Here is a 14,223-nt window from a genome sequence, read left to right as displayed (position 1 = left end):
GGGCATTATAATGTAATGGTCAGTCCCACTATTCGTTGGTAAAAGAGTAGCCCAAGAGTTGGTGGTGGGTGGTGATGACTTGTTGCCTTTCCCCTAGTCTTACACTGCTAAATTAAGGATGGCTAGAGCAGATGTAGCTCTCATGTAGCTTTGCGTGAAATTCAAAAACAAACAAACAATTATTCTTTTGTTTTAATTCTGAAAACTTGTTCTGATGATAAAAAGTTTTATTTCTATGATCTGTTATCTTGTTTGCTTTATATATATACAACTGTCCTGTGAAAATGGTTCTCAGATTTGCTATTTCTCTGTCATAATACAAAAAAAAAATTGTAATGATGAAAAGTTTTGTTGTCCTGTTTTTTGTTCTCAAATATATATCTATATATGTAATATATATCTATATATGTAATTTAATAATAAATAGATTGATATGGCCATAATGGCCTCTATATCTTATGTTGTCAATCTGGATGTTTCTCAAAGTCGTCTTTGTTTTCTGGTAGAAAGTGAATTTGATGAAAGGTAATACGCATAGCAATACAATGTCTGGAACTTTCTGCAATACTTGAAAAGATAGTTGAGCTATATATATAAAAAACAAGTTAGGTTACAGTGAGTCACTGATAATTGAAATATATACTTTTTTGTTAATTTAGATTATGAACTGGAAACTCCAAACGGTAGGAATGCATCCAACTGCTGAACAATATCTCCTTTTTCACAAGTTTGGAACGGTAAGATGAGGGAATTTGTGAGGATTCTAAATTCTAAAATAACTATGTGTGGAAAGGTTCAGTAGAAGCTCTTTAATTCTTTTAAAATTATTTATTGAATTAGTTTAAGTTTCCTTCTAATAAACATTGTTTTCACCCAAATATTTATGTAGGGAAGAAAAATGGACACAGAAAAAAAATGTTTCTAATTCAAGTGACAAAATGTGAGCACATCTGTATAAATATCAGAGTTACACTGATTATTTTCTTTTTCTCCCACTACAAAATAATTCTATTTAAATATATTTCATACTACCCATAAGGGGAAAAAAAGACATTAAATTTCAGCTAAATAACTTAAATTTCATAAACAGGTATGAATTTCCATGTTTTCTACCACATCACAAGTTGCTAGAGCATAAGATAAATAATAAAGAGAACAAAACAGAAAGCCTAGTAAACATTAAATAAAATGAACATTTAAACAATTAATTTAAAAAAGTTTCTTAGCAACTTATAAGTTCTAAAAATGAACTGTTTTCCTAGTGACTTTCAGAATTTAAAGTATACAGTTACATAATAAGATATCTTTAGTATAATGTCAGTTAAAAGTCATTGAAATACATACAAGAATTTTATCACACTTGAGAATATCTGTAGAATCACATTTTATAATTATATCAAATTTATTTCATCTTAGTGAAGTATCAAACAGTTACAGTATAGTTAGGATCAAGTGTGAGTGTTTGTTGCAAGAAATATCAAACATTTATGGTATAGCTAGGACTAAGTGTCAATGTTTGTTGCAAGAAATATCAAACATCTAGGGTATAGTTAAGACTAAGTGTGAGTGTTTGTTGCAAGAAATATCAAACATCTAGGGTATAGTTAAGACTAAGTGTGAGTGTTTGTTGCAAGAAATATCAAACATCTAGGGTATAGTTAGGACTAAGTGTCAGTGTTTGTTGCAAGAAATATCAAACATCTAGGGTATAGTTAGGACTAAGTGTCAGTGTTTGTTACAAGAAATATCAAACATATAGGGTATAGTTAGGACCAAGTGTGAATGTTTGTTGCAAAAAAATATCAAACTACTGGGGTTCTTACGATTAGGTTTGTGTTTGCTGCAAAAAGATATTAAGAAATGACCAGTATCAGGAGCAAATGCGAGTATTTTCCATTAAAATTATCACCCACAAGTATGGTTATAATGATGCAGTGTTGAACTAAAAGAACCACTAGATCTAACAGGTTCTATCAATTTTGGCATTTAAGTTGCTAAGAATACATAAGATTAAGGTGGCTTGATATTAAGGAATAGGATTATGCAAAGAGATGTGAACAGTATATTTGAATGATAATAATAACGAGGTTAAGAAAATATGTAAGTAAAAAATAAATAATTAAAAACAGAAACAAGAAATCTTATCACCTGTACAACACTTATGAGCTATTTTTATGTGTTTCACACAAATAAACTTGAATGATGTAAAAGCACTAAATGTTAAAACATTATATTGTGTTTGACTTAAATATGTTGTGAACAATGTACAGTTTATATGATGAAATAGTTAACTTATGATTTTTCTTGGACAGTAAAAATCTTATTCTAAGTGCATATAAAAACTACATATTTGATAACTGTTTTGAAATAAAATGTCCTAATAAATAGCTCATTAGTATAGCTAGTAATAACTCATCAATGACAACCAAATACTAATATATTATTTCCTTTACTCTCATACAACTCTCCTGAATTTTGTTGTATGCTGCCTGTGTTTGATTCATCATGCCTACTACTTCTAGCTGATAGAACAGGTAAGGTGGTTTAGTGATAGTTGTTTAGTTTTGATTAATCTGTAATAGAACCAATAGTCAGTAATTTATGTACTCTAAACAGGTTTTAAACATTTCAATGAGACAATTTGAGTTTTAGGATAAGTTTCATGTAACAAATTTTGATAAATTAACATAAAAATGACTAAATGAATTTAAAATCATATCAGAAGTCAAAACTGAAATTGTGATTTGTTTCCTTTTTGTAGATTACTAACCCTTAAATAGCAGGAATGTTGTAGATAGCAGCATCAAGTTATGATGGCTGCCATTTAAGGGTTAATTCCTGAGCACATACCCCATTAAAAACGATGGGGCAAGTACTACCACCCACACCCAACACTATAATCGTACATTTCATAGCTGACTGAACTCAATAAACTTTATAAAATCAAGTTTGACCAACAAAACGGTAGATAAGTCAAATATCAGTAAATCTTTTGTAAGCCAATCAAAATTAATATAAAATTAATGAAATGAATTTGTGGCATATTTATAGAATAATTATTAGTAAAAATTAATTACATGAACAATTTAAATTTAAATATAGAAAAGCCAATGTATTTTGGTAACACTGTTCCAGTAATGGCTATTATTTCATGGCTCTTAGCAACAAAAGTATAACCTAATATTGTTTTTAGTTTATGTATTGAAAGTATAAAATGAAATTTATAAACAAAAATGGAAAAATATTTCCTGATTTCTTAACCTAGAGTCTCTAATGATTAAAGACGTTTGTTTTCTGCTTAAAATGTTGGTGATATAACAAAAAACGGCTTAATCCAGAAATGATTTAAGTTTAAAATTTTGACTTTCATGATAAATTTTGTGCACTTGGCTTTAGGCTAGATCCCTGGAATCCACAACACGATATCCTATTTATTTATACTTTTGTTGTTATTGTTAGAAATCCATTCTAAATGAGTTATTTCAGTGTAGTATTCTATACATTGTGAATTATTATTATTATTGATTAAATGTTTTTAAACAAGCTGAGACTACTAATATTGTATATATACGTTTTCACATTTATGAATGTAACCTTTCGTTTAGAATAACTGAAATTAGGTTTGATTATATTATTGTGTAAATGTGATTGTATTTTAATTCATACACTTTTAATTATTGTATTTTGTTGCAAAATATATTTATCACTGATGAAATAATATTTTTTGTCCATACTTAACAGTGATTATTATAGAACTAGGGGAACACAAGTATATATTTAGGCAAGGTGGAAACCGTCTTCAGCTGAGACAATTTTATTTTCAAATAGGGTGTTTGATCTATGGAATGGGTTGCCTTTGGAAGTTGTGGGGGCTGTAAATTTGAGTGAGTTCAAAAACATGCTTGATAGATATGTAAATGATAAGGGATGGCTTTAACGTTGTTTTTTTTATTCAATAGTTTTTGTTCAAATTAGAGGATGGGACAGCCTAGATGGACCTACAGGGCTCTAAACATTATGTTAAGTGTATAGAAAACTAGCAATATATGTAAGAAATCAGTGTTTTTAACCATAAGAAATTCAGTCCTACACATTGCAACTATATGTACTAGAAACATTAATTTATCAGGTTGTTTCAACCTCTTCAAATAAATGTTAGCTAAAACATGTTAAACTTTGCACATCCAGGAAATTGAAAAAGCTGAAAACAAAGACAAAGTTATTAAAAGCTACATTAAAAAGCTTCAGAGTCGGATTAATCCTCGTAACCTGCGCCTTTATGTGGAAGCCTTTCTTGCGTAAGTTGTCATTTCTTTGTGGTTACCTGTTATTTCATTCTGTCACTGTAACATATAAATTATTTTACACTACGTACTCATAGGATGGCTGGTATTGGTATTAAAACTAAGTAAAATAAAGTGCAGATTAATGTTTTGAATATCTTAGGTCATCTTTTGTTAACCTGAAGATGTCTAACAATAGGTAAGTTGTGTCGAATTACATACAGTAACTAAGCTTATGACAATTCTTTTTAGTAGCTAAGGGTAAAACTGTGTATAAAACACCAAACTTCGGAATAAATTTTAATTGTAGAAGTTACATAAACATCATTTGTTATGGTATTAACAGTGGCAGGTTGTCAGGATAATGATTACATGACTAAATATATAATAAACTATAGTTGAGTACCATGTAAACCCAGCTTAACTGTACTGGCATTTTCAATGGCATATTAATTTCTGAAAAACTAACTACTTTTATTATTGATATCCTAGGAAAGGATTAACAGTCACAAAATTATTATAAATGATAGCAAAAGTAAGGTTGCCAGAGAGCTGAACCAAAACCTTAATTAATACAGGGTTTTAAATATATTTTTATGTAATAGTAACTGTTTCTCTCTTTAGTTGTAAGTTAGTATAGTACTGATATCAGCTCTTCTAGCAGGTTGTAGTCTTAGAGAAATGATTTCTTTAACACTTGCAGTACCAGTATTAAATTGTTTAACAGGTTACCAGACTAAAGTAAATGCTTTCTTTAGCACTGATATTAATTTATACAAGAGATACTACAGTCTCTCAGTTTTGAACAAATGTTTTCTGTTATAAGTGGTGTATTACTAACACTAACTTTCCTAGTAGGTAGTACAGTTATATAGAAACATAACTAGTTCAGTACTGATACTAACTTTTCCAGCAAATAGTTAGTATACAGTTACATAAAAACACAACTGGTTCAGTACTGATACTAGTTTTTTTCCCAGGAGGTAGTATACAGTTACATAGAAACACAACTTGTTAAGTATTGACCAGTTTTTCTAGCAGATAGTACAGTCTCATACAAACATTTTCTGTAATGACAGCTCTAGTACTGATAATAGTTTCTCCAAAATATTTTTTGAAATATAAATAAGTTTAAATTTGGTGTTACCAAGTTTACCTCTATGCAATTTTGTGATCAAAACTTACACAAAGATGAGTTTGAAAAGAATGGCTCATATTCAGTCAATAACAGGGAGACATGGCTAATGTTGATTTGAATAAAAGTTGTATAATTACATACATAAGTGTATCATGGAAGTGATGGGGTAAAGTTACTTAATGATGTTTTTCTGTTTTGTTATTTAATTGATATATCTCATATATTGTATGTTTTTATAGCCGTACAGATATTTCTGTCATCTTGAAAGACAAAATGAAGTAAGTATTGAAGGCCTAATTCATTTCAGATTTCCAAGGTATCTAAACGTTCTCAGTATCTTTATTTATATAAACGTAAAATTTGCATTTTTCTATGTAGATGATACCATAAATCTAGCCCATTGTATATGCTATGCCTAGCAAACATAATGCTTGAGTTCTTGGTTATTCAATAAGGAGAATGAGGTCACATCTATATAAAGGTATGTTCAACAGGCTAAAAGTCATGTTGGGTATTATATAGATAATTGCTGTTTAATGAATAATTAACACATAATTAGTGTAATTATTATTTTTGCTATTTAAGTTAAGGTGTAATACATTTAGCATTTTGTTTACAAGCCTTCTGAAAAACTTTTTCTATAAACAGTATAAAAACATAGTAACCTATGAGGTTGGGAAAGTAAAACTTTTAATGCTACTAAATTAGCCCTGCATTTTCGAAAGCATTACGTTAATAGTCTGTTTCATAGTTACACCACACAAAATAAGTATTATAGTTTAAAAGTTAAAAACTATCTAATTTAGTGGTACCCAATGCATATCTCTGAAATATTATATTGCCTATTGAATTGCTTCAAGTGGTTCATGACAACAAACCATTTAAAACACTAAATAAATCGTCAAGACATGCTGTAATGTGTCATGTGATCAAATCAACCTGCTACAGGGCACACTGTGTGTTACTAACAGGAGTGACAGTTTAACGACTTTCCATTTTCCATATCTCAGGCTGTGGTAATCCAGACAGCCATACATTTTTAGTGGCTGTGCTCAACTGGACTTTTAGTTCACATGCCAGTTATCATGTCAGTATATTAAGAACTACCTGAGGTATAATATATTTAATATTGATCAAGTTTCTTCCTTTATTTTTCTTTGTACCAAAAGTCTGAAAACTTTATTTCATAGAAAAAAAATATACTTTCATAGCTCTCTGTAATCTACAGTTAGGAATCTTACTCAGTGTAAATGTAAGCAACTGTCCAAAGTTATTCAACAAAAACTGCTAACATTTGATAAAAATGTTTGCATACACACAAAAAGTTGCATTGGCTATCAGTCTGATATTATTATCATTATTATTAGAGCTTCACTTTAGAGTAAAAGTGGACCATTTTTGGTTTTTTTGTTATTTGGATTAATGACGTCTGATTTTGAGCAGTAAAAAATTGAGGTGAAGGGACATGTATATGCATAAGTATTGGTTATGTCACGTAAACTAGATTAACAGTTTCTTGCTCAAGTTTTAAAAAGAATCATACAGGTCAATGGTTATTATTGATTATTCTCTGCCAACATTTCAACATAAATTTACTAAATTTCATGAAGTTATCCCAACTAAACAGTATTTATGCAATGTGAAGTTAGCTTAAGCAGTTAGCATAAATAATAATGCTTGATATGGCTGTAACAATTGCATGGGGGTGATGACAAGAAACTGTTGATCTAAATTCCATGACATTACTATAAAGGAAACTATTAACTTTGTGTTAAAGAGAAACAAACCACCACTACATATTTTAAAGAACCTTGTTGGTTATGTAAAGGTTTGTTCCAAATAATAGGGTTGTAATCCTAGAGCTAATATTGGTTACTCTCATGTGTCACTTTCTTACTTGCTGTGGCATGTTGGTGTGTACTGACAAAAATGTTGCGATATCTAATCATAAACATCTTAGATGTGGGGGGAAAAAAAAAGGTGAGGTCAGAAATGGATTGAGTGTGCAACTTAATGGAATGAACTTGACATTGGCAGCCAAACTGGTAGTTACACTTACAGCATTGACAGGAAGTTTACAGTTAACATTCATTCATTAGTTAGCTAGGCCATGTATCTTGTTTTACCAAATTTAATACATCAATATCATAAAAACTTGGCCAAGCTAACCAATTAATGAACATTTAATATTCCTATCAATGTTCTAAGTATAGTTAGTGATTTTATTTCATTCCTTTAAGTTGCATTTTTTTCACACCTATGGCATTTTTTAATTAGATTACCAGTTACATGAATGAAGTGACACTTTGTAACAAACCAGCTGCAGTTGTTACGTACCATGCTTGGGTAGCATTGCTCATGGTTCACCCATGATATAATGGCATGTTTTACAGCAGATATGATGTTAAGTAGGCCAATTTATCAAAAATATGGCTGATGGAACAAAACAGATTGAGGAACCTTGATTTAATAATGTATCTTACAGGGTTGACACACTGTTGGTGACAGGGTCCAAGGCCTCCCATCTTCACACAGTCCATACTATGCATGCATCCATGGACCCAAGACGTACTACACTTCTGAAGGTGGATGGTGTTGGCGATGTACTGTTGGAAAATGTAAGTTACTTTAACATTGTATCTTGCAATATATATATTTATTAGTAACATACAAAACAGTATTAAGTACATTTAAATGAATTACATTACTTGTGGATTAATATAAAATAAATGAAAAAATATAGCAAATATGCACTGAAATATGCATTATGAAAAATGTAATTTGTAAAAACATGTTTTAACAATACTCTAAAGTATGAGGATAAACATTTTCTGTTTAATATATGAGGCTATTTTGTGTATTTTCAGCCTGACATTCTAGCTCACAACCTGTTGCTATTTTGTCAAGGACTGGGACTTTGTAAGTTTAATATTTCATCACCTAAGAAAGTTTTTTTATACTACCACAATATTAAATTTCCATCAGTTTCATAAAGCATGCAAAAATAATTGTGAAATTGTAAGAAGCACTCCAGCTCTTACTAATGACGAGAAGAAATATCTTAGTTTTATTATTACAGTTCAAGACGTGTATTCTGTTGTGTTACTTACATTGTGAAACAACATTTTCACAGTACAACTGGGTGACTCAATCAGATAGTTTCATGTAAACAACTGATTAATGAAAATTACCATTTGAAATTCTGATTATATTGATTGTTATGAAATTAATGAACCAATTAAAATTGGAATTTCCAATTATTCTGACTAAACTATCCAAGTAACTGAAATTTTGCCACCAATAAATTTGTTTGCCCCAGCTCTCTTATGGCAAAGCAACTAAAGCTATTTGCTATTGTTACTAATTTTGAAGTTCTGAATAGTTGGAAGACAGCTATCCAGCAGCACCTGGCACTAATCTTTTATTTTTCTCTTTTTTGTATATACCACAGTTTGAGGAATGCTTTACTAATTTAGTCAGAGGTAATCGATTAATAGGGTCACAGGTTAATTAGTTTGCAAAATACCACTAGTCACCCAGCTTTATTCACAGTGATGGTATAAATGTATACATTTTGATGCTCAGTTCAAATTACCTTGTAAGAACAATATATTTTTTCTTCTATCATAGTGAGTACCCTGCCTATGTCTAGACAGTCATCTATCTCTTCATAATGGGAGTTAACAAGAAGGAGGAATGGCACAAATAAGAGCCAACCCTTACTTTAGTATTATGGAAATAAAGTTGGTTTAGTAACTGGAGGTTTACAAAAACTGGAATGCTGATGTAGTTGTTGTTAAATGACTGTTGATACTTGTAGATATATTGTATCAGAGCAAGACACAGATTTTATTAGCTCTTGAAGATTTAAATGCTTTTTTCCATAGTTTCAAACACTGTATTTATTCAAGAATATGATTTTTAATATATTTGTTCTATAAAAGGCATTAGAAGCATTATCTCCACTTATTATATCGAATAACTAGTTGTTTGGTTGGATTTAGAGACTAATTAAACAAGCCAGTAATCTTGTGCTATTTTCATTGATGCAGGTTTACAAGAGTAAATCTAGTAACAGTTGTTCAAGTGTTCATCTACTGAAGAAAGCTAACATTGTATTTGATAATCCAATCAAGTATGAAGAATATTTGTTTCAAAAATCATTTTTTATCAAATTGCTTTAGAGCAACTATATAACGAATGAATTTGGTCACTTATAGTTATTGTCATTTGAAGTTATAATAAAGATTTTCCATAATTTTTTTTTCTTTATTTATAAACAATTTTTGGCATATGAAACAGCATTTGTAATATGCTGGGTTGTTCCAGCTATTGTATTTATAAAACATATCTCTCAGAAATCATTTATTACATTTACTGTAAAAGGACCAATAATTAATATGAATACAGTAAATGCTACATATCGACGGATATTTTGTGTTCTTTGTTCACTTGAGTATCATAATCTCTGAGCTCTGCACTTTTCCTAGCATTGTCTAAGCTCTCTGATTTGAGATCCCATTTTCATTTTAGAAATCTTTCTCTTTTGTTCTATTTCTGCTATCCTTAAAATGATAAAAACAACTTGCAAGCATTTGAATAGTAATCATATAATCTTGCTAATTTTGGACCACATTCAACTTGGACATAGAGACCGTATCAGTTTTCTTCTAAGAGTGTTACTAAACCTTCACATAATATATCCATCCTCATTCAGTTAGAGCATGGGGATTCATAGGTAAGATACTATATATGGTTAAATTTCATCAGGGATATTATGTACTGCAGGTATCCCCTTTAAACCATATTTAGCGTAAACTCTTAACATTGATGTGCTGAATAATAGGTTCATAGAATAATGAGGCCAGTCAATGTTTGAACACAAAATGTGAAGGAAAGTTACCTTAAATAAAAGTGTTGCTTCTGTGAAATGGATAAAAACACTTATGTATAATTACTATCTCCTTGTTTGATCAATATAATACAGGAAGGTAAATTTCAAATCTCTCCCATGCCAAACCTTAAATTAATTGACATAATCATATGAGAATGGTGACAAGTCTATTTTAGGTAATGTGATGATGTGTTCATAAATACATGCATAAGAATATCTGTGTATATTTTACTTATAGCAAAGTCACATTGGGCTATCTGCTGTGTCCATCAAGAGGTATTGAACCCCTGATTTTAGTGTTGTAAATCCAAAGACTTACCACTGTTCCAGCAGGAATAAATAGCTGTCAGTAAAATTGAGTGTTCAAATGAGCCAGTCATGCACATTACTGATAGTTCATATAGATTTTCCAGATAAAGAGTATTTTTGAATCCTGATTAAAACACTTTTGGTTGTATTCTGTTTTCCTTATACTGTATTTCTGTTTCATCTTTATTCAGGTTGATTACTGTGCAGAAGATATTTTACTCATTTTTTGTTTTCTCCACTGAAAATAATGGATATTCATAATAAGCACACAAAATCAACAATAACTTAGTCATGTATCAGGTGTTTAAGAATGAAAGCTCAAAGTTTTCTTTCTTTCTTTTTAATAGTCTAGATGCATGTTATGAAAATTTTCACTTTTACTTAATTCCATATATTAACTTATGCAACTGCAACATGGAACCTTTTAAACGTCTTTAATGGCCCAGGTGGTCTTAAAAAGTAATACAAGAAAAAGGATAGCTGTTCTCTAATTACTATACATATTCTATTTTAAAAGTAATAAAGCCAAATGTATCAAAAAATTTTAAAATTGAAAGACACAAAAAGCCACTTTTTTGGCACAATAAAAGGTAAAATATTTATGACATAGAGCCAACTAGTTTTGGCAATACAGTTACCATAATCATGGCTAATATCTATAGTGTTAGCTTAGAATACATTCAGTTACAAATTATTAAAGGGCAAGTTGAATTTCAAAATCCAGGAGTGGAAGGTAAATTGTAAATGAGAAAATACTCAAATAAGTACTCCAGTGGTACATGTTGATTGATCCATTATCTGTACACACACACACACATTTATTTTTAATTAATTTAATAAGTTTTAAGTTCCTTTCTGTTTTTGCATTTCTTAAGAACTTTACATTTTTTCAGCAAAATTATCATCACAGTTCCAGAAGTTCAGTCCCGTCAACATCATCCCAGTATTCCATAGCATCACTACAATCCTGAAATTCAATCCAAATTGCATCTCAGTGATATGTTTTTGTACTTACAATGTTAGAAACTAGGTTTTTATACCCTTGGTGGGCAGAACAAGATACCCTATTGCACAGCTTTGTGCTTAAATAGCAAACAAACTCATCAAAATAATTTGTTTCCTATTCCTATTTATAGTGCAATTGGTTAGTCTTCTCAAAGTTTATGATGTAACAAATAATATATCACTGAAGTGTATAATGAACACAAGTAATATTTCTGTATTTTTAGTTGCATGGTTTGATTTGATTTTAAGGTTCTTAAATATTTATACATGTTTAACTGAATATACAATCAAGAGTACAAACTTACAGCAGTTTTTGAATCTACTATTGGACCGCTGAACTTTTTTTTTTGTTCTACCATTTGTGCAAAAATATATGGTCTTGTACAATTAGCAACCTATGATAGTGAATATTTTTATCACCTCAATCTCTTCTTTCTAAACTGTTGGTTTCATTAGCATTTGGCTCTTCTATTATCCATTTTAGAAATGTTAGTGATCAAGTACTTCTCTATATCTAAGAGGAAGTGACTTTATTTCTGTTTAATCAGCTATTCTGGTTTTTGGAAATACTGCATGCAAATCTTAAGATACAATATACAAATCTCTTTACACAGCCTCAGTGGTCTATATTTCTTGTAGACATAAAATATCCTTCTATTGTATCCAGTATGTCATCAACGAAAATGTTAGCTGAATACCCTTTCTCAGATGTAGTTGAACATCTTTGCTAGGGTCTGATTTGTTACTTTTAATGACTTTGTATTCTATTCTTCAAAATTTGAACTTCACAATTTTGTAAAACTCCAGAATAAAGTCCTATTCTCATAATAGCTTTTCCATTTAGTAAGGAACAAGTTGAGTAACACCTTCCAGTATCACAGGGATCACTCATCCCTGACAGTTTTCAATTTGTCACTAATTATCGGCTGGTGCTATGTAAGTTGAGTAACAAACAATATTATAATACTTAGTATCAACAGCAATTATAACTCTCGTCTTTTTAAGCCTACCTCTAACAAGATTTCTGTATCATTTATATTCTTGGTTGCCCAAAATTATGTTTCCTGTGTATCTTTAATCTCACTTGTGTAACTGATATTTGATTGAAAGATAAACAATTTTGTCAGCTTTAAACATGTACAATATCCTGTCTCACTTTTGTACCTTACAAAACACAGATATTCCAGCTTTTTTAACATGTATGACATTTTCTTTCAGTTATTGAAATAATTAGGAAATGAATCTTCCACAGAAGTGGAAATACACTTGCTACAAGTTTTATTTGAAGTATATTTATGTTTAACATAAAAAGAAATGAGCAAAATTTAACATCAAATTGTTGAATATATATATGTAACATGAGGATTTCAATTCTTAAACATTTTTTTAACCTGAGGAACCATGTCACTTCTCATTTTCTAAACCCACTGAAACGTGAACTTTTTATACCTTCAAGAAATGTTTATTCCAGCTTATGTATCATTTTCTAACTCCTCTGAAGTTTGTTTGCATTTAGCATATTATTCACTTATTACTTAGTCTATGTTTCTTTCTTGGTGTTATTTTCAAAGGTTTTTCTATAGCCAGGAGGTTATGGCACTCGACTCTTAATCTGAGGGCCGCAGATTTGAATTTCTATCACACCAAACATGCTCGCCCTTTTAGCCATATGGGCGTTATAATGTGATGGTCAATACCACCATTCATTTGTAAAAGAATAGCCCAAGAGATGGCAAGGGTGGTGATGACTAGCTGCCTTCCTTCTAGTCTTACACTGCTAAATGAGGGATGACTAGTGTAGATAGCCCTCCTGTAGCTTTGCACAAAATTCAAAGCAAGCCAAAAACAATGTATATTTAGTTCCCACTGTTTGTGGATCTGGTCTATTAATTGTGCTTAGTCAGACTTTATTTTCCAATATGAAAGTAAAAATTTAAAATGAAGTTCTTTAAAGTTTCTCGTGAAATAACACCTTGTACTAGTAGTGTATTTAGGAATAATGATTTAACACAGTTTATAGAGATTATACTGGATTTTGAAAAACTGTAACATTCCTATTGTCTGTGAATAAAAACTACAATTCCAGGTCACCTTGCTCCATAGATTCAAAGCAATTTACAAAAACTTTCTCTCTCATTATTACAGCAGCAACATTTAGTTCATGGTTACCCCTATAATTTCTCTTTAATACATGCTCTTCCAGGATCATGGTCACATATCATAAGACTTAAAATAATTCCTTTAAACTTATCGAACAGATTTATTAGAAATGTGACAATAAAAACTGTGACATGGATAAATACTCTAAACATTTGAATATTACAGGTAGCTTTATTACTTCTCTAGTGGAATAAATGCAGTAATTCAGGGGCATTAACTTTTATTTTGTGCCACACGTTTCATACTGTACTGGATGCATAATGATCTATGTGGATTGTACAAGTTAACATTGAGGATATGTAAAAGTGAACAAACCAGACTTCTTTTTAAAATATGAGTTTGGATCATTAGATTATCAGGGTATCATACAATTTTAATCTTATGGTTTGATTTCTTTGGTATAAGTAATTTTCTACAACTAATATGGTGCCCAG

At 30.4% G+C, this 14,223-nt stretch overlaps 1 protein-coding gene across 1 annotated transcript in view; it reads left to right on the top strand.

Annotated features, from left to right (window-relative positions):
• Positions 1 to 13,719, top strand: part of LOC143257515 (uncharacterized protein ZK1073.1-like) — a 61,081-nt gene extending 47,362 nt beyond the window's left edge. Inside the window, exons 8-14 of the mRNA XM_076516287.1 lie at positions 660 to 737; positions 2,523 to 2,534; positions 4,189 to 4,298; positions 5,661 to 5,699; positions 7,907 to 8,039; positions 8,289 to 8,340; positions 9,052 to 13,719. Of these exons, the coding sequence (XP_076372402.1) occupies positions 660 to 737; positions 2,523 to 2,534; positions 4,189 to 4,298; positions 5,661 to 5,699; positions 7,907 to 8,039; positions 8,289 to 8,340; positions 9,052 to 9,095 (468 nt within the window). The 3' untranslated portion in view covers positions 9,096 to 13,719. The remainder of the gene's footprint in view (positions 1 to 659; positions 738 to 2,522; positions 2,535 to 4,188; positions 4,299 to 5,660; positions 5,700 to 7,906; positions 8,040 to 8,288; positions 8,341 to 9,051) is intronic.
• Positions 13,720 to 14,223: the final 504 nt, after the last annotated feature.

This window comes from Tachypleus tridentatus, chromosome 7, assembly GCF_004210375.1.
Source record: "Tachypleus tridentatus isolate NWPU-2018 chromosome 7, ASM421037v1, whole genome shotgun sequence".
NCBI classification, from domain to species: domain Eukaryota; kingdom Metazoa; phylum Arthropoda; class Merostomata; order Xiphosura; family Limulidae; genus Tachypleus; species Tachypleus tridentatus.
The sequence above is the reverse complement of the archived record's forward strand: the minus strand, read 5'-3'. Positions and strand labels throughout refer to the sequence as shown.